At 48.0% G+C, this 20,642-nt stretch overlaps 1 protein-coding gene and 1 pseudogene across 2 annotated transcripts in view; both read right to left on the bottom strand.

Annotated features, from left to right (window-relative positions):
• Positions 1-3,512: 3,512 nt before the first annotated feature.
• Positions 3,513-9,222, bottom strand: LOC113628210 (cyclin-Y-like; annotated as a pseudogene).
• Positions 9,223-15,257: 6,035 nt separating this feature from the next.
• GAD2 (glutamate decarboxylase 2) overlaps positions 15,258-20,642 on the bottom strand; it is a 69,486-nt gene continuing 64,101 nt past the window's right edge. The window contains exons 16-17 of one of the 2 annotated variants that reach the window (XM_027122107.1): positions 18,736-18,943; positions 15,258-15,780 (exon numbers count right to left, since the gene is read on the bottom strand). In XM_027122107.1, the coding sequence (XP_026977908.1) occupies positions 18,770-18,943 (174 nt within the window). In that variant the 3' untranslated portion in view covers positions 15,258-15,780; positions 18,736-18,769. Of the gene's footprint in view, positions 15,781-18,178; positions 18,944-20,642 lie in introns of those variants that run through there. The other variant, XM_027122106.1, reaches the window with a different exon arrangement.

Raw genomic sequence — 20,642 nt, 5'->3', positions numbered from 1 at the left:
TGCTCACATGTGCAGAACAGCAGCTAAGGGGGAAGGTGGTCAGGTCTGGCCCAGGACAGGATGGAGCCAGCCGGCTTCTCCCCTTGGCCAGGAGAGCGGCGGGTCAGTGTCAGCGTATCCATGCGTCCCGCCCGCCCAGACCCGGCTCAGAGACAGGAAAATGCTCCAACAGGGCAGGAAGACCTTTGCCTGGAATCTGGAGGGACAACGTGCTGCTCCCAAACCACTAGCTCTGTCAAGACTGTGCTGCAGCCAGTGGGTGACTTGGACGGAATCTATAGGCTCCAGACAGCGAGCAACAGCAGCCTCCCAGGTGGGGCCTGGCCTGAGCACCTGAACCCCACCCTGTGCTCGAACTCCCACTCCCCTGCCTGCATCCAGGCCCAGCACTGACGCGGAAGATGTGCGGCGGGTCCCCGACACACACACACAGAGCACACGTCCACACGAGCGCCCGGTGCTTGGGATCTGGGAATAGCTGCAAGGCAGCCAGGCCGGGGGCTCCTCTGAAATCCCTAGCAGAACCCAGAGAAGGGGGGAACAGGTCGTTTACGGTGGATGGCGGCTGGCGTGAGCACACAGGGGCTGCGTCCAGAGGCATATGGGATCTTAGTTCCCTGATCAGGGATCTAAGCTGCGCCCCCTGCAGTGGAAGCGCAGAGTCTTAACCCCTGGACCACCAGGGAAGTCTCTGGTCTCCAGGCTTTTTGAAGCTGGCAGCGAGGCCTGGGGCAAGGAGAGGAGACACTTCTTCCCAGTGTCTTTGCGAACAGTGAATAGGAGCTGGTGCCAGAGGCCTTGATTCTGCCACTCTGATGACAACAGCGGGAAGACGTGCAGGTGGGCAGGCACCTGCTCACCTGGTGAGCAGTCAGGCTCTTCCCCATCAGATCCACGGCCAGGCTGCCATTTCCACACGTGGCCGCCGCCCTTCAAGGTTGTCTTCCTTAGACTGAGCAGAAAGGCCTGGCTGTGGAACTGGCCCTGCCCGCTGGCTGAGGCCCTGCCCACTGGAACCCAGTGGCGCTTACCCCACCCGCCATCTTCTCCACTCAACCCTTGAGAGTTCAATTCCCCAGGCCCTCGCAGCACAGGAGAAGCTGGCGCCAGCGCTGAGGCGGACAAGGCAGAACGTCCTTTGTCTCAGAGAGCTCACAGCGGGGAGGGGACGAACAGCTTCTGGTTGTTATTTGGCCACAGCAGCAAGGATCCATCAGAACTGGTTTAGGACCCATTCTCACCAGTCAAGAAGGACTGAAATCCCTGAGCCCCACGCTCTCTGACACCCCAGGTAAGATCCCCTTTGCTCAGAGACGCCCCCTGGCAGCTGTCCCTTCCCGATAGCAGCAAGTTCCGTTTTCTGTTACGGGAGGGAGAGGTAGGTTCTAAACGCAAGAGAAGCAGCAGGTGCTCGCAGCCGATGGCAGGCAGAGAAATGACCAAAACACGAAGGCCAACAGCGAGCTGAGGTGGCAGGGAGGGGTCAGTGCGATTCCAGAGGAGGTGGCAGAAAAGGCCGCTGAAGGGATGACTTCTGAGCTGAGACATGAATAATGAGGAAGCAGCAGCCATGCTGAGACACCCAGTGACAGCCATGGCCTGGGCATATTTTGAGCGAGAAAATGTGCCTCAGACTTAAAAATGAGAATTCGGAAGTACAGAAAAAGAAAACCACGGTCCAGCAGGACCCCTGCAGACCAGAGGACAGGCCGTGGCCTCAGGGGAGGGGACGGCTGGGGCCACCTATGAAATCCCCAGAGTCCAGCCTCTCTAAAGCACTCAAGCTGAGACCCGATGGGAAGGGCGTCACCGGAAGCCAAGCCAGCGCTTCGAAACAGCCGTGCCTGGAGTCCGCAGGATGCTCTGAGCAGACTGGGCCCACCATTTGCGTGGCATCTGGATTTAGCAGCTATAAAAATAACAGTCCTCTATGCCGCTCATGCTGGTAGGTACTGCTAAGCCTTCTTAAAAGGCTCAAAGGGTGCAGCTGTCTCCCCGCCAAGGACAAGGCTCTGGAGATTCCGGTGACGGGTGGGACCTGCCCATGAGACGGTTTTAGGGGCAGCTGGAGACAGGCTGGGGCTGATGCTACAGTCTTTACCAAGTCACTCTGCCCTCCTGACTCCAGCCCAGCTGGGGACTGTGGGGACCAGCTCTGCTCCGCCCCATCAGGGAGCTGCCCAGGGCATGGGTGAGAAGCTCTGTGAGTCGGAAGCACCTAATATGAGGCAGCAGCGTTGTTTCTGGGGGAAAAGCTACGTTTGAGATACTGTTCAGACTTCCTTGGCTGACTTCCAAAGTCTTTCATGTTTGCATGTGCATCTCTACCGAGGGGAAGGTCTCCCTAGCGCTGGGCCTCAGCAATGCCCAGACAGGAGGAAGGGGCGGGGAGAGGAGGTATGGAGCGGGGCGGGGGAGGGGGAGAGGGCTGATGCACGGGGAGGGGCGACGGGGAGGACTCCTGAGTGGAACCCCCTCCTTCTCCAGGTGTATCCAGATCTCACACACGTTCCTTTCACTAAGGCACCCTCGAGGCCGGCTCTGTCTCGGTTCTCTGACCTCCCTCCTTCCCTCCGGGGCCACACTCGGGGTGTGGGGGGATGTGAAGACGGGGCCAGGGAGCTGAGATGCCAAGGGTCATGCCGGGTCCTGACCGTGAGGGTGGCAGGGCGGGCTGCCTTCCACGGGGTGGCCACGGCAGGCCTCTGGGACGAAGTGACATCTGAGGGGCGTCGGAATGAGAAGAGTTTCTCACACAAATCCGTGGGGGGAAACGCGCCAGACAGAAATCACAGCTCAGAGAAAGGTCCTCCGTCGGGAAAGGACTGGGTAATAGGAATCCCCTGGATGGAGGGGGCAGCGGAAAGGGGGTGCAGACGGACATGTTTACATCAGGAACACGGTGCATCCCGTCCGGCCCTTTTCCAAGGAGCACTGAGCACTTTCTCTATTTAGGTTTTGCCCGTCTCTGAGGTTCCTGGAGCTGCGGCAACAAATTGCCACAGGCTGGATGCCTTCCAACAGCAGAACTTGACTTTCTCACGGTTCTGGAGGCTGCAAGTCGGGAATCGAGGCGTTGGCCACGCTCACTCCAGGCTCCAGGGAAGCCCCCTCCCTTGCCTCTCCCACTCCAGTCTCTGCTGTCACCGTGTGGTCTTGCCCCCAAGTCTCCGGTCTCCGTCTCCTTAGAAGGACACTGGTATTGGATTCCCGACCCACCCTAATCCAGTGCGACCTCATCTGCAAATACCCCCTCTCCAAACAGATCACACTCGCAGGTCTGAGACTGGAATAAATTTGCGGCGGGGAGAAGACCCAGACACTATAGCACTTTTCTTGACAGGTTTTTCCCTGAGCAGGGGCACTGCGAGGGCTTGGAGTGCGGTGCTTAAACACAAGCTCTACGCTCTGGCTTCCAGGCTCTACAACCTCCTGAGTGCGCCCAGGGCAAGGCTGTTCTCCTCTCCAAACCTAAGCATTCTTGTCTGGGAATAATAATAGCAGCTACCCCCTCAAACCACGGTGAAGATTACATGAGTTAACATATGCTAAAAAAGAAAGAAAGAAAGAAAAACGTATGCTAAGTGCTTAAGTTGCGCTGGGCACCCTGTAAGGACAATGCTTGTGTTCTTCCCTTGCTTATACTTTGCTGCAATTTTGAATGGCACCTTTCCTCCATTATATTCTCTAATGGTTATTGCCGGTGACGGAAAACTATCAATTTGGGTATAGTGATCTCCTACCTGCCATCTATTAGAACTCCTAGTAACCATTTTCCAGTTGCTTCTCCTAGATTTTCCTGGTAGTTATCACATTAGCTTCAAGATACTAAAAAATTACTGAAGTATGACATTAACTAAATGACTGTAGAGTCCCATGAACTGACATTCAAGAAGCACCTTCTACACATTCTCCTCTCCAGAGACAGGCTCAGAGACTCTACCACATTCCCCAATCGTGATAAAGACATGTGTTTACTTTCTCGTCATGTCAGAACCATTGTCCAGACCAAAGCAATACAGCTTTACGAGGGCAAGGGCCACGGGTTTGAGTCCTGATCTATCCCCATTATGGGCGAAGCCTGGTAGACACAGGTGCTCGGTGTGTTGACTAACTTCATGAACAGATAATCTCCAATCAAAACGACTGACAGGACAGCCTTCCAGGCTGTCACACGGCGAGAACCCTGTCTCGTGCGGTGCTGGGATGAAGATGCAGAAACTCTCACCTGTGATCCTTCCTGTCCCCATCCTTTCAGCCGTCAAAAGTCGGATGGGAAGAGCTAGGTGCAAGTGCAAAGCTGAGCTACACACAAGTATAACACACAAGAGTCACACAGCTTAACAGTGACGGCCCGAAACCCAGGCCAAGACCAATGGGGCTGGCCCCAGATCTAACAGGGCTGTGAAGAAAATACTTTGAAAAAATGAAAAATAAAAGCAGAATTAAACCTTTTTTGGATTCCCAATCATAGGGTCATCTGGTATCTTTTTCCTTACAAAAGTGCATGCTGGGAAACACTTTTTTGTGTGGGCTCACTTTTTTAAAACAGGAGTTTAAAACTTGTTTGATTTAAAAAAGTAGAATCGATGCACATTAAATTAAAACTGATATTAAGAAGGTTATTAAAAATATGAGGCTGTACAAATGAAATCCAAGGCACCTCGTCATTATTTTACAACGACACGCAGCGGCGAGAACAACCTTGAAGGCACAGCTCCCTTGGAAGCAGAGCACCCGCGGAGCGCCGACGCCTCTTACCTCCAGCTTGTGGGCCCTCTCCCTGCTCAGGGCCTTCGAGGGGAAGCTCTGGTTGTTGGCTTCCGCCAGAGAACGAAGATCAAAATAACACTTGGCATAAACATTGGAGGGCACGTTGATGTTGAACTGGAGCAATTCGAGGAACTGTCGCTCCAGCTCGTTCCTGCAGAGAAAGACAGAAACGCACAGCTCAGCCGCCGTCCCCACCCGCGGCCCCCTGGGCAGGCCGCTGGACACAGCCAAGTCCACCAGGTCCAGTGCCCGGAAGGATGAGGCCTGATTAACTGGGATGATCACCAGAAAGGGCTTCAGGGCGACCCTGACACTGAGACTGAGCGTGTCTGTGCGCGCGCGCGCGCGCGCACACACACACACACACACACACACACACACACACACACACACACGGCAGGCTCTGGCCTCACCTCTCCGCGTGAACCATCGGCTCAAACAGGGGGCAGAAGATGCAGTCGAGAGCTGTCAAGTGGAGTCCAGTGAGGGCGGACAGCAGCCTGGAGGACAGGCCTCCCCAAGACCTGGAGGACCGCCCTTCCCGGGAGGAGACGGTGGGGACACGCTGACCGGCTTCCTCGGGACCACGGGAGGGGAGGCGGTTCCCCAGCCCCAGCGCACACCCATCAGCTGCAGGGCACGTGAGGACCCCCTGCCGGGTCCACCCGTCTGATCCGGCAGGTCTGGGTGGGCCCGAGAACGTGCATCCCTAACACTCCCGCGAGCTGCTTCTGGGCCTGCTCGCACGCTGAGAACCACTCGACGACAGCGCCCGGTCCATAAGGGAGCCAACCCACTTAGAGCTGGATGAAGACGAACCACGGCGGCCACAGTGCATCTGAAAACTTCCCCAGTCTGCAGGCCTACTTCTCGGTAGTTACTGCGGGGAGGAGGGGGCGGAAGCGTGCTCGGCGACAGGTCTGTCTGGGAGCCCTGGTCCTGGGCCACCTCCCCGGGGAAGCACCCCGGGCTCACTTCTGTCCTTTATCACAGTCTCCCCGCCTTGTCTCCTCAGAGCCAGAAACCGTGACATTTGACGGTGCAGCCTGGCCCCAGCTCAGCACCTAACATGCGCTTACCGCGCCATAATTCCTGTTACTGAAAGGAGCGGACCAAGCTCAGCCTGGGCGGAGGGATCCAGGGAAGGCTTCCCGGAAGTGAGAGCTGAACTAAGCCCCGGAAGCGACCAGCTCCGGCGGGGAGGAGCCAGGTGGGGGCGGGGCAGCCCTCTGCTTCCGGTCAGGGGCCCCCATCCAGCCGTCCCAGCCTGTTTAGCGCTGCTATGACAACGGGGGCGGGAGCACTGAGGCGGCAGGGAGGCTGGGAGGTGAGCAGGGTGGGTGGTTCCCCGACGGAAGCTCCCAGGCAGATCAGAAGCGAGAAACCTCAGCAAGTCGTTATCGAAGGCCTGAGCGCCTCGAGGGAGAGACCACGAAGTCGCATCCAGTCATTTAATCGATGCAGCTTCGAGAAAGAGGTAAAGCCCCAAATGTGTGTTTTGTGCTAAACTTTACACTTTTAATGACTTGTATTTATGCCTCCTTTACGTGAGACTTAAGAGGTCATCCTGTGAAATACTGGAACTCAGATAAGATTTTAACAAGGTGTGTCAAAAATACCGCTAAGGCAGAAGCGCTCTCTCCTGGACGACCTGGGAGCTGCCTGTGGACCGACTGCCGCCCTGTGGCCAAGAGGCGCCACTGCAGATCCCATTCTCCAATGCCAGGAAGAAAACCTTGCTTTTAGTATAAACGTTAAGAGAACTAGTCTGCCTCAAATGGTATCTAGACACCACTGTCTCTTGTTGAGGGTATAACTAGGATTAAAGTCAAGAGGAATCTGGTTTTGAACAAGGTGACGGTTTCCCAGGGTTCCTTAGGGAAAAAACAGCCTTTCTGAATATTTGTTTTCTTGAATGTTTCTGTTTAAGTTTGGGGGGAATAAAGATTTTAGAGCTGCTGTGTTTTCAAACTAAGGCAAGATTTAGAAAATAAAAATAATCCCCCGAATTTGAATTTTCACATGGCAGCAGTACATCCTCCAGGGACATCAGACAGCTTGTTATGTGATAAACCATCAGAAAACTAACAGCGATTCAGAAAACGGGCTTGATGGATTTACAGCCCTCAAGGGGATAATTACGAAGAAATAAAGTTCTATAATAAATAATAAATAAAGCTCTACAATAAATAAATTCAAGTCAATAAACAAAAAATATTTCAGAAACATTTTAGCTCAACGTTGTAAAGAAACCCAACTGAACTGATGCCATTTAGCAACTTGCAAATGGCGTAAAGAGAGTTGTTTTCATCACCTAATGGCCTGTCGGCTTTTCTCGAAAAATGGGCTCACTTTAAAGACCGGCCACCAAGCAGCAATCGCACTTCTGGGCACAGACCCCAAAGAACAGAGAGCAGGGCCTCAGGGAGGTATCTGCACACCCGTGTTCATGTTCACGACAGTGTTACTCACAGCAGCTGAAAGGTGGAAGCAACCTACTTACTGTCTGGATGACAATTATCTTAGCAACTGTTTTCACCTTGAAATATAATCAAGAATTTTTTAATATCTTTATTTTATTTTTCTTACTATCAAAAACTTCCTATTTGTCTTACTTTTTATAATAAAGAATGACAGATGCAGGAAGGAGTCATACAGGTCTGCAGCAGGAAAAGGCTCTGGCAACAGACCCAAAAACACAAACAAGTGCTCCCAGGGCAGCACAAAAATGGGGTGCCCAGCGAACCAGCAACCAGAGGAAGCAGGGGCCAGGCTGAACAGGAGCCCGTAGTGGTCACTGAGTCCAGGGACTTGGATGTGGACGGGACACAGTGGAACCTGCTCCAGCTCAGAGCTTCCTCAAGGAAGCCAGACAAACAAGACCAGAAAAATATTAGCAAGAATCGTGTCAGAAAGGCCTGTAAACCGTAAGGAACTGTAAGAAGTTCAACCTGATTAAGTGTTTCCAAAACAGCTCATTTCTCCCGAGAGGCTCTGACCCCGCTTCCTGTACACCCAGCCCCCAGGATGCAGCTAAGTGTGAGCTTAGGATGGTGCCCTGAGAGAGGAGAACACGCAGCCTGACCAGGATGCACAGGGGGACCTCGGGGACAGAACGCTCATTTTAAGCAGGTGAACTTGCAAAATGTGACAAAAGCAGTTAAATTTCACCTTCTCTCTGAAACGGAACAGAAACAGGTAACATTTTAGCCCATCTGCTGCCTGTCATCGGTTTGCAGTGTGTACAGAGCTGGGATGAACCTCACCGCAGACGGAGAGCAGGAACGTAAAGGAAGGTTCGCCTAGAATACAGTTTCAGTGACCAGTTTCACAAACCAGAAGGTGTCACCAGTACCTGTTCGGGACCCACAGGATGAGAAATATGGGTTTTTGCAAATCCTATCCGCAACCGTGTCCTTTCTCAGCCAGCACACAACAGACGTGCAGTCACATTCACTCACTCCACGCTGTGCACGTCCACAAAGGGTCGGGTTTCCTCTGCAGAGGCCCCCGGCCACACTCACATGTCCTCCACCGTGATGTCCTTCAGAATCTGGCAGTGGTCCACGTTCCACTACTGCCTGGTCGTCCCACGCCTTGGAGGCCAGCAGGATGGCCCCCAGAACAATCCGCTCCCAGTTGGCCGGACAGATGTCAGTCTCTGCGTACGTTAGAAGCCTTTCGAGGTACACCTGGAAGGCACGAGCACGCCAGCGCCCGGTGCCCTGCCTTGTTCCTGCTGCACCCCTGCCAGCACACGCAAACCAGCTCCCAGCTGTTCACCGCACTCCCCAGCTCAGCTTTAAACAGGCGCTGACGGCCTGATCACACTTATTTTAAGAAGTCAAAGGCCTCAACGAGTCTGAGGCAAAATGGGCTGAGAGGCACACCCCGTAACTGGACGTGTGGATGAGGCCGGGCCTTAGGACTCCGGGGCAGGAACGTGTTCTAGGAGCCGCGGGTTAATTTCTCACTCTACCAACTGTGACATCAACACGCATTCGACAAACCGCCAACGAGCCAACAAGGAGAACAGTGTGTGAATGGAAGAAACCGATTTTTTCCATCTGTAGTTGTTTCTAAATTAAACTTTTTATTTTTGAGGTAATTGTAGATTTATAGGCAGTGTTGATAAACCTATTGTTTTCATCATTATGGTAAAATACACATAAGATTTACCACTTAACCGTTTCCAGTGTCTAGTTCTGTGGCATTAAGAACAGTCGCCGTGCTGTGAAATCACCACCATCCATCTCTATTTGTAGAACTTTTTCATCTTCCCAAATTGAAATTCCGTACCTATTACAACTCCCCAGTTCCCCTCCCCCAGCCCCTGGCACCCACCTTTCTACTTTCCGCCTCCTGGCTATGACTACTCTAGGTACCTTACATGGGTGGAATCACAGCGTATTTGTCCTTTTGCGATTGGCTTCTTTCACTGAGCATCATGTTCCACGTTGTAGCATGTGTCAACATTTCCTTCCTTTTCAAGGCTGAATAATGATCCGTCGTAGGTACAAACCACATTTTGTTTATCCATCACCCACTGATGGACATTTGAGGGGTTTCCTCTTTCGGCTACTGTGAATAATGTTGCTGTGAACACTGATGTACAAGCATCTGTTCGAGCCTCTGCTTTTGATTCTTTCGGGTATACACCCAGAAGTGGAACTGCTGGATCATATCATAATCAATGTTTAATTTTTTGAAGAACCACCATACTATCTTCCACAGCAGCTGAACCATTTACATCCCCACCAGCAATGCACAAGGGTTACAATGTTTCCACATCCTTGCCAACACTTGTTGTTTTCTGGGGTTTTAAAAAAAATTATTGTCATCCTAAAGGGTGTGAAGTGGTTTTGTTTTTCTTTTCTTTTTTTTTTTTTTGCGGTACGTGGGCCTCTCACCGTTGTGGCCTCTCCCTTTGCGGAGCACAGGCTCCGGACGTGCAGGCTCAGCGGCCATGGCTCACGGGCCCAGCCGCTCCACGGCATGTGGGATCTTCCCGGACCGGGGCACGAACCTGCGTCCCCTGCATCGGTAGGCAGACCCTCAACCACTGCGCCACCAGGGAAGCCCTGCTACTTGCTTTTTGAGGCACTAGAAAGTCTTTAGTGGCCTGGGGAGACCAAGTCACTCTTCCTTCTCGTGGTGTGCGGCCAATGATTCATTCTCCTTGTATAAATGGCAGCTGGGAGGGCTTGGGGATGTAAGCATGTTAGCCATTCCAGTGAAGCCAAAGCTGATGCCCATGTCAGTGGCTGTAACTCTGCTGGGTGCCTGTCTGAGGCAAGGATGCTCCCTGGGGAAACGGGTTCAAATAGCTACTGGATGATTCATCCCCACTGAGATAACTTACTTCCTCTTGTTCTTCCTTTCTCCTCAGCTACCCTGCCCAGTCCTCCTGGGTCTCTTTTCTCTGCAAAAGGGAAGGCTGAGTCTGGCCGAGGCCGCCTCAGTCCCTAGGCTGCGGTCCACAGGGATGAATCACAGAATGGCTTTCTACAGGGAGACGTGCTGCCACATCCGCTCTGTGTTCAGGATGATCTTCTCTAGGTGAGTGAAGTAGGATGAAGGGCTTGCCTAGGAAGCCTGGTCCTTACAGGCAGCAGGCCAGAATCACAATATATCAAACACATACTGAACATTCACTGTGTTCCAGGCACAGGTTCTCTTCTCAGCTGAATCTTCACTATCATCCTAGGCGGTAAGTGCTAGTCTTGTCCTCACTTTACAGAGGGAACTGAGGTTCAGAGATATTAAGTGATTTGCTCAGGGTCACAGAGCTAATCAGTAACAGCGCTGGCATCTGAGGCCAGGCAGTGTCTCCAGCAGCTGCCTTGCTGGAGGAATGAAAATGTGAGTACACAGATCCCATCTCTCCTCGCAGTAGCCTAGGTTCCCTGGCCATCACAAACCCAGCCCTTTAGGCCACCTCCTTCCTGAAATTACAGTACTCACAAGCACTCGTAACACCTACGAAATCAAGTCTGTGTTTATTTGGCCATGGCAGTCTCTGGGAAGGAAGCTAATGAGACTCAGTGTCTCAGTAGATGTCAAGGACAGGAAGAAATTTTCCTGGGACCCCTCTGCTTCTGCAATGAACACCTATGGTGGTCTATCGTAAACGCTGGGCAGGTAATTTCAATGCTGCTTGGGTTACCATGGGAATTGGAATCTCTTTACTATTACAGATGCAAAAAATATCAGGGGAGGTATGGGAATGGGGACATCTTCAAAAATCTCATCTACATTGGGGTAATATTGTTTTTACAGTCAAAACAAATCTCCTTCCTCATTTAGTCTTAAAATACTCACATATACCCATGATGTAGATATGTGTTAATTGCAGCTCATGGAAGGCCAGAAGAAAAAAAAAAAACCCTCTCTGATGTCCTTTTGGGATGAAGAGATTAAAACAAAAATAGCGGCTTAGGGACTTCCTGGTGGTCCACTGGTTGACACTCCACGCTCCCAATTTAGGGGGTGTGGGTTGAATCCCTGGTTGGGGAACTGAGATCCCACATGCCATGTGGCACAGCCTAAAATAATAACAATAGTAGTAGTAGTAGTAGTAATAATAATGATGATAATAGCAGCTTCATTTCTCTCTCCTTCTACTCATCTCCCTACGTATCCCCTACTGCAAACTTCCTCTAAGAATTAACTGGGAAGGTAAGAATAAAGAAAATAACTGAGTTTATTAAATCATTTCTAATCAGAGTTTTCTTCAAATAAACAAGGACAGATGTTAAGCCAGGTGCTTTTTTCCTCAATGGACATTTTGATATATGTTGCTGAGAATTGTCAGTTTCCATGCGGTGGCAAATGGTGTCAGATTTGTACATCTGCTTGAATCATGGACCAGGAAACACTATGTGAGGTACAAAAAGAACTGCCATTCTAATCACTGGAGCCTGGGTAACATCAAGATCGTGAAAGAGCCTGTAACTCACTCTCCTCTGAAGCCAACAGAGTGAAATGAAGAGATGCTTTTGATAGTTCAGGGTCACAACTTCTCCTCCATCTATCAAAGGCTAATTTTGAAGGTTCTTGTTTATTTGGAACATCATGAAAGATCTTAGGTTCTAATATCTTTAAGGGGTTCCCTGGGTGAAGTGCAATAAAATGCAAGCAACCACGTACGAGGAGTCTAATGCCAAGAGATGTTGGGATGTGTGTGGCTTTGAAAATGAAAATATTATTGGGGCATCAGTAGCTTCTCACAATATGTAGACTACATCACTAGCCATAGTCTTTCAAAGCTTTCAGTCTAGCTTACAAATCTTCCAGTCAATTTAAATAACATTTATTAAAAGCTAAGTGTCATGAGATGGAGTTTGGGGGTGGGGAGAATTGGAAAGATTTCATGGCATTAGTGGTTCTCAGATTTGTGGTTTATAGGAAAAATGCAGTTAGCAGAGTTGTTAAGTCTTCCTCTTGCCAAATAAGATATCACTGCTATCATTTTAGAAATGATAGGGCATTGATGAATGACAGCAACAATGAAATGCGTCAAGGGCATAATCTGAGATGAGAGACTGGCTTCCGCTGTACGAAACCCCTTCCTCATCGTGAACTTCTTATTCTGCTCCAAACTAGAGACATCTTCCATCTCCCTGGGTCCTCGGGCCAGAGTCTGCAAAACTTTGAATGGACGATCTTTCAGAGTCTCTGCAGGTCTCTAAGCCTGTGATCAGAAGACCTGTCTTTGCCCTCAAAGTGAAACAGAAAGACTAGATTCACAGATAAGAAATGGCTGGAGAACAGTTTCAAGGCAACAGGGATGCCAGTGAGTGGCAGGTGACACAGATGAAACCCTTAGAATCGCGGTGTATTTACTTGGGGGCCCGTGAGGGAGGCTTTGGGGGCAAGGTGAAACCGAGTCAGGGCTTTTCAGGGATAGTATTTTCTTCTAATGAAAATGGGAGCAGCTCCCTTGGATTGGGCTTCTGAGAGTGGACTAGGCGAGCCCAGCTGTGAGACAGGGCCATAGCACCCTCAGGAAGGACCAGGCCAGATCTGGGGTGACCCGATATATTCTGATATATTCACTTCCTTGGCCTTTGGTCTATCTCTATCCACCCTCTCAGCCTCCCACGTCAAAAGTTTTATCCCATCTTTGCTTTCACATGCAATCCTCTGCTCTCTCTATGGCAGAAAATAGTCCATTTGTAGTTATTTTGTCCTTTTAGAGCAATTTTTATTTGACATTTTCCTGGGACATCGCTGGTGTACCAATCCCTTGGGGGCTGGAAGAACAGGTTGCAGAATGAATGGCAAGCTGAAAAGGTGGTGACAGGAGCACAGAGTTACTCCCTAGGGCCTCCCAGCCTCCCCGCCCTGGCCTTTCCTCCATTTCATGGTGGAATTCAGCAGGTACGCCTGTTAGCCAACCAAGTATTCACAAGATGCTGCTGTAGCACCACTATTGGTGTTGAAGGGACTCGGCCCCTCCAGTTCTCCTTAAACTTGAACACTGAGCTGGTGTTTGCTTTTGTTTTGTGTCAATAACCGAAATAAATTAGAATTTTATTGTTGGACCACCAAGTCCATTAAATTATAATGGATGTGTGTGTGTGTGTATGTGTGTGTGCACACACTTCGATCTGTGTGGTTATATGTGTGTATGTGGGTGTGTATATGTCTTATATTAGATACATGATGTATGTATAAGTGCTGTTTGTGCAATGAATTCAGTTTGATTTTAGATAATGGCTATACTTCTCTGAGCTTCCTTCGTCCCACTCATAAAATAAAGGCGCTGGATTAATATATGAAAACATCTGGCACATGGTAGCCTGTCAGTAAAGGTTAGCTGAATTAATGAATGCATCTAAGGACCCTTCCAGGTTTATAAACCTGTCATCTTAAACCACCTTCCACCTACATCTTTCCTTTGGCGATCAAGTGGTCCCACCTCATTTCTCAGCTGAGGAAATGGGCTTGGCGGAGAACAGGTCCCACACCAGGGGCAGAGCCGGTGACGGTATGGATGGAGTGCCTTCCACCTGTAGGAGAGCACCAGAGATCGGAGAGTCTTGTCAGGGCATGTGTGTGGCTAGAGGGCGGCCAGGAAGGAAGGGTGATGACACAGAAGCATAAGAAACAGACTCTGCTTATGATCAACATTGGGCAAGCAGAGGAAAATGCAGGAGAGGACATTTCCAGCCTCAACCTGTTACGTATGAATACTGCTGACCAAGAGAAAGTAGGGAATTCAGAGGTCGCTGAGCACCGAAGGAGACAGCAAGAGCTGGTTTACAGAATTCACGTACAATTACCAGCGTTAGTACGATAACGAGATTTGTTGCACGCTATTGGGTACAAAGCACCGCACAAACTGCTAACATTTTATTTAAGCTGCACAAGAATCTGTGAAGATTACTGTTATAACAACGTCCATGAAGATGCGAGGAGTTTCGGGAGATTCTTCCCAGCCTGAGGGAACAATGGAAACCGAGACACAAATGTCGAGGTGTTCCCTCTATATTTGGCTGGTGTCCACCGGTTCCCCTATAAGCAATATTGAAAATTTCCAGAAACTTCATCTCTTATGCCCTCCCCCTCCCCTCCATTTGTCTGCTTGAAGTATCAATACTATCTCTTCACTCCAGAATAATACCTTTAAGGGCATCTCAAGCCCATAGGGCAGCCTGGACCTGATAAGGCAAATCAGGATACATTCCACCAGTTAAATCCTCGTGACGTTAGAGCTTTTAACCTGCCTGCATTTCTTAACCTCTAAAAGCACGGGAGGAAAGCCCCCAGACATGTGATACCTCCCAGAATCACAACCCAAAGAGGTCTAGCAATAACCTCAACACAATGGAAGATACACAACAGCCCACGCATAGCCCGCACGTACGTTATACGGCGTTGCATTGAGCACTGGCGTTGCGTACAGTTAGGTCCCAGCTGTCCTGAAATTCATGGGGGCCTCATTGGGCTTCCTGGGCACAGGCCATGGTCCATGGGTTTTGCTTTAGGTCTGAGAATCCAGGCAATGAGATATTTGATATCATTATGGCATTACTATTATCATTTTAGTTGGGATCACTGTATTGAGGACTTGTTAAAAAAGATTCTTTATCTTTTACGGATTCACATGAAAATTATTTGGTGTTGGGAGGACACGACTGGGGGGAAGGATGGATGAAACAAGATTCAGGCTCCGAATTAGTGACTTTTGAAGCTGGGTGAAGCCTTCGTGGGAGGTTATTATACTTATTTTTCCCACTTCTGTGTGTACGTGAAATTTCCCATAATACATACATTTTTTGTTAAAGACTGGGTCCAACTGAAGGAGAAATCAGAGTGGTCAAGCAATATCCTGCAGAAGCGACTGTGGGAGTAAGAGATTTTTTCCCAGCAGAGATGCTCTGAGCTCTGTGACGGGTGGAGGGCCTTTGATACAGGCAATTCCCTAGAAATGAGCCCCTCACACGGCCTGCAAAGCCGGAAATACACATCCAGAGCCTGAGATACGTCCACGTTTACACATTTATTTGGATTTAGAGAAACAACACATAAAATACTTTGATCATACACAAGTTTATATTTGGTAAGAAGAACAGGTTGCCATGTGTTTATAGTTTTTATTGATTTCTGTCCTTAACGGAGCGATGCTGGGGAGATGTCAATGTCCTTTGGAAACACTGACTGGGGACAGGACTTTGGCACAGGTAACTAATCAATACACAGCATTTGCACTTAGCATTTGAAGACAGGAGGGCACGTGCAAGATGATACCCGCTGTTAGGTTCCTGAGTTCCTTGTCCTGCTGCTATATTTACACCCATGCTTTCTTGGTCCGTATTCTGAGGAGTAGCACCTCCTCCCAATCTTAGCAGGGACAGCGCCTGCAACGTAGGCTGTTTGTGACCCTCCATACTGGTTTCCTCTGTTCTTGGAGACACTGAAGTAGCATCCTCCTTGCATTTTGTGAAATCCCACAGTTCTCAAAGGAGATTTCTCAGCAGCGAGCGGAGCCGAGGGTATTCCCTGTGAGAGCTGAGGTGCAGGGCACACCGTTTAGCAGAGAGAGGGCGGGTGAGAGGGTTATGGGCACAGATGCGAACGTGGTTCTCGGAAAATCAGTACGGCTACCACACGGGAAAAGACACATCAATAATATATTGTACAAGCTTTTACAGCAAAACATGTTGATTTGCAACACTGTAAGTTCAGATCTAAAGTGCACAACCCCATCTGAGGTGACGAGACAGTACTAGCAGTATAATAAAGGCAACACAGTTACACAACAACTGATTTCCTTTTCTTTCCTCACGTCCTTGAGACAGTTCAGGAAGTCAGTACCATTTATGTGTCTCCGATGGAGACATACCACACTTTTTTTTCCAAGTATTTAAAAATAATAAACACAATGTTGCCATCTGAATGAAAATGGCCATGTCAATTGTGATTAAAGCTAAAGCCAAACTCTTCTAATATTTGTAAAGAATGGTCCCACATAAAGGCCTCTGGCACTGGGAATTTGGCTAAAGTTCAAAACAATCTCCCTTCCTTCCGTCCTTCCTTCCTTCCTCCTGTCCTTCCTTCCTTCTTTCCTCCCTCCCTTTCTCTTGAGTAGATTACAAACTTACTTTAAAGAATATTTATTAAGCTACCGGGACTTATCAGGCTTTTATTTACCTCCTTCCCTGGGTTATGGCTGGTAGCTTTTCACTGCATAGGATTGATGAAGGCTCCCAGCAAACTTGGGGACGAACCTGGAAGGGGCAGGGGGTCGGGGAAACAAGCTCTTGGTAAAAACTCTTTTGCTGGAACTTCAAACACAGGCACAAATGTTCCTCCTTTAAGTTCTGTCATACCATCAAGTGAAAAAGCAGCCGCTTCTGATAGAGAATCTATAACCCTAGATAGAAGCATCCTGGAGTAGAGAGGGATCTGTCCAGATCAGGGCACTGGGCTTCACCGTCTCCTCCAAGCAGGATGGCGGGTTTGATAATTAGTGTCTCTGCCTCTGAGATGGGGTCTGTGGCCTGAGGCTCACAATAGGTGGGCAGTTGTGTGCTTATTCTCAACAGCTAATTTCTAGAAAGGAAAGGAATTTTTGGTCATTAGACCCAGCCTAGAATAGGAGCCTTGTTCCTTCATGAAATTCTGGGGCACAGATAAAGCGTTTTCTTCTAATAGTCATAGGGAATCCATTTGCTTCCTAGACAGAGAGGGCCCAAAGCCATGTTCATCTCAAATATCAACGTTTTCATATATAACCTGGGAGAGAGAATGTAGGGGCAAGCTCAGGAAGCTTTCAGGTGGTTGGATCCCGTGGTCATATTAGAGGCCTTTTCTCTTTGACGAAGGATGGGGTCCTCTTTCCTCCCTCATACACCTACCATCTTCCTGACCACTGCTCTGACTGGGGCACACAGAAAGGATGAATGTTCCTAAATGTGCATCCACAGTCTGCACATATGGGTCCACTACCTCTTTGACTCTGACAGTCTGTGCCCCATAAATGTCTATGGGAGCTCTCGTTAGCTCATGTCTCTCCATCAGGTTTGCAGGGGCAGAAGGATGCTTTTAAAATATTATTTTGAATTCTAAGGAGCATATGATCTCTACATAGTCTGGTCACTTTGGGTCTTGATGGGAGACAGATGATAAAAGAAGGTCTTAAGAGGCTGTCTCCAAATTCTAGGTGAGGAGCTCATTTCCTGAGAGGAAAATAACCACTAATGGAGTAGAAATTAATTATTGGGAATCCCAGTCACGGGGAGCTTAGCAGGAGAGACTTTTGTGGGTCGGAATGGGGAGTGAATGGGAAAGAGCAATGACCCGGGAGGGGAACGACTCCTTCCTGGGCAGGGACACTGTGGCATTCAGGATGACATCATTATTCTCACACAGAGATCTAAGGCCAAGTTTAATTTTCTGGGCTCACCACATCTGGAGTGTGTTTCATTCCTCTGCTCGGGCTGATTAGATTTTATTTTTATTTTCTCTAATGAATCCAAATGACTTAATAAAAGAATACTGTTTGGGAAGATATCTCAAGAACCAGCATCAACCTTCTGTTCTAAACAGGCTGAAGTGGAAAGCAGAATAGAGACGATGACCCTGATTTAGTCTAAGATGAAGCGTGGCTGTCATGCCTACTGAGCGGGTCTACTAAGGTCCAATGGATGGAAAACTTAAATGGGAAGTAAGTCTTACTGTCGAGCTAACCAATCATTTTAAAGAACTTGCAGTATCCTTTTGTGTCTGTTTTGTAATACTAACTTTAGAGATGTGATAAGTCATAAAATGAACAGAAAGAAGGCATCACACCTTTTAAGAATTTTGTGGGCCTATGTTTCAAAATAACTTTGCTAAGTGTTTTATTGTGCCTCCGTTAAAAGAAAGAGAAAAAAAAAATCTGGCTTAGTTTTTAATATCTGCCCCTGCAGTTTGTATAACCCATATAAAATAAAAATCTATATGTTACAAAATAGGATTTCTTTTTAATATATATATTTTCCTTTTGTAAAATTATATGTATTTAAATATATTTGAAATGTTGCTATAGGTAAATTAGAATTTTTTTTTCTAATACTATGAAAAAGGCAAGAGTTTTTTTATTGTCAGCATACATTTTATATTTACTTTATCCTTTTCACTGCACCCCAGAGAACCTTTTATGATTCAGGGGCAATTTGGCACTATTCAACCCTACTACTCTGAAGTGAAAATAAAGGTTGATTTGCACACTATATTAAAAGTAAGGGAAGTATTTGTAACAATTTTAAGCTTTTCCTTAGTGATTAGAACACAGCCTTTTGTCACTAATTATTAGAGAGGTATTCTAAACTTAAGAAAGGATTTTTAAAAGGAGCAATGTTTGTTTTTGATTTTTAAACTGTACTCTACTTTGACACCACAATACAGAAATAGATTTACTTTGGAACAAACTACAAGTACATTTACACAGTGTGTGACAACTTAATTGTCTACCTAGAGAATTGAAACAGCTTAGTGAGCTAGGTTATTATAAATCTTGTCCAAGGCGTTCTATTTCTTCAATCAGGAAGTCAATGTCTTGGTGAGTTGCTGCGGGGTTTGAGATGACCACGCGGAAGAAATTGACTTTGTCTCCCAAGGGCTGGTAGCTCACCATTGTGGTCCCATACTCCATCATTCTGGCTTTAATCACTGGAGCCACCTGCGGAAGAGACCAGACCACGACGGTGACTGTTTCTCCCGGGGACTCTTCCTTTCATGAAAGAACCCAATACCAAGTAGCATTTTTAGTTTTTAACTGAACAAGCGGAACCATATTTGTCATCCCTTGAAGGAACTGCCTCTCACTTTTCTTGGGATCAGAGGGCTGGAGCAGTGTAACACCTTCAAGATCTCGAAGGTGCTAAAAGGAATAATCAGTGGTAGGCTATCATCAGGAGCTTGACATCTTTTTTTTTTTTTTTTTTTTTTTTTGCGTTACGCGGGCCTCTCACTGTTGTGGCCTCTCCCGTTGCAGAGCACAGGCTCTGGACGCACAGGCTCAGCGGCCATGGCTCACGGGCCCAGCGGCTCCACGGCATGTGGGATCTTCCCAGACCGGGGCACGGACTCGTGTCCCCTGCATCGGCAGGCGGACTCTCAACCACTGCGCCACCAGGGAAGCCCTAGTTTTTTTTGTTTTTTTGTTTCTTAGGAGCTTGACATCTTGACTTTCTACTTAGTGTTTTGGGAGACCAAGAAGAATCTGATGTTGGTTCCAAGGCTAAAGAACTTGGCAATACAACATTTGGGGGATGGGTTTTTTTCCCCCTTATTGGAAGTAATACATGGTTCACAGACTTCACATGGTTCATCTTACCAAGATGTAAGGCTCACTATCAAGTGATGTGTGAAAATAAGCAGACTTTTGAGATCCTAACGCTATTTTCCTTCTTGAGACCCTAAAGCTTCCTAGTTTCTTTTTATTCTCCTTTTGCATTAACTCAGTTTATAAAATGTTTTGAAATATATTACCTAATAATAAGGAAGAATCAGCTGAGGCAAAAAGCTGCACCCACAAGGATTTAACATTACAGAATCAGATCACAGACACGATTTTACCACATTTATGCCAGATGGATGGTTACAGCCCTTGGTCCTCTATTGTATATGAATTTAAGTTCAAACTCCAGTTCAGCACAAATGCCTTTTGTCACCAGCTCTGAGGACTCATCCAGTGCCCACCCAATGAATCTGCAGCTCTGACAAGACCTACTTATTCAGTAGCCCTTGGATGTACCACACATATTTTTACCCCTTCACACTGATCCTCAGTCTCACCATGTCACACTTGTTCTATTTGCTTAGAACTCCTTTTCACTTCCAGTTTGTATCCTATGCAGATTCCAAGGCTCCACCACAGTCCTACACCCACTAGGAAGACTTTCCTGACTTCTGCAGTCCATTAGCATATTTTCTCTAAGTTGTAAGTACAAATCCTTATCCATAGATTCTGTTTATATTCTAATTTCCTATCATCCCCTCAGTTATAAGAAAATACACTTCATCTTTGTACTTCAACTGTCAGCTCCTGGAAGGCAGGGACAGTGTCCTTCACTTCTTTTATCAGGACAGCACTGTGTGCACATGGAGGGCTCCCTGAGTCCTTATTGACTATAAAAAGAGGCATAAGAGCTCCTAGGATGAGGCATACATTTTAAATTATGTCCAGCTGTATGCAGGATCTGTCCACATATTTCACCACTGGAGTCTGTAAATATAACATTGATCTTTTAGGTTCGTTGCTGCAAATACCTAACCAGGAATGTAGATGTGAGGGAAGCTTTAGACTTATGTTAGATATTCATAGTCAGCAACTCAGTTCAATATGGGAACTATGCCTTCTATCACAGTTGTATTCA

This window comes from Aethalodelphis obliquidens, unplaced genomic scaffold (genome assembly GCF_003676395.1).
Source record: "Aethalodelphis obliquidens isolate GAN/ISIS:26980383/991018 unplaced genomic scaffold, ASM367639v1 scaffold23, whole genome shotgun sequence".
NCBI classification, from domain to species: domain Eukaryota; kingdom Metazoa; phylum Chordata; class Mammalia; order Artiodactyla; family Delphinidae; genus Aethalodelphis; species Aethalodelphis obliquidens.
This window is presented reverse-complemented; position numbering and strand designations above follow the sequence as displayed.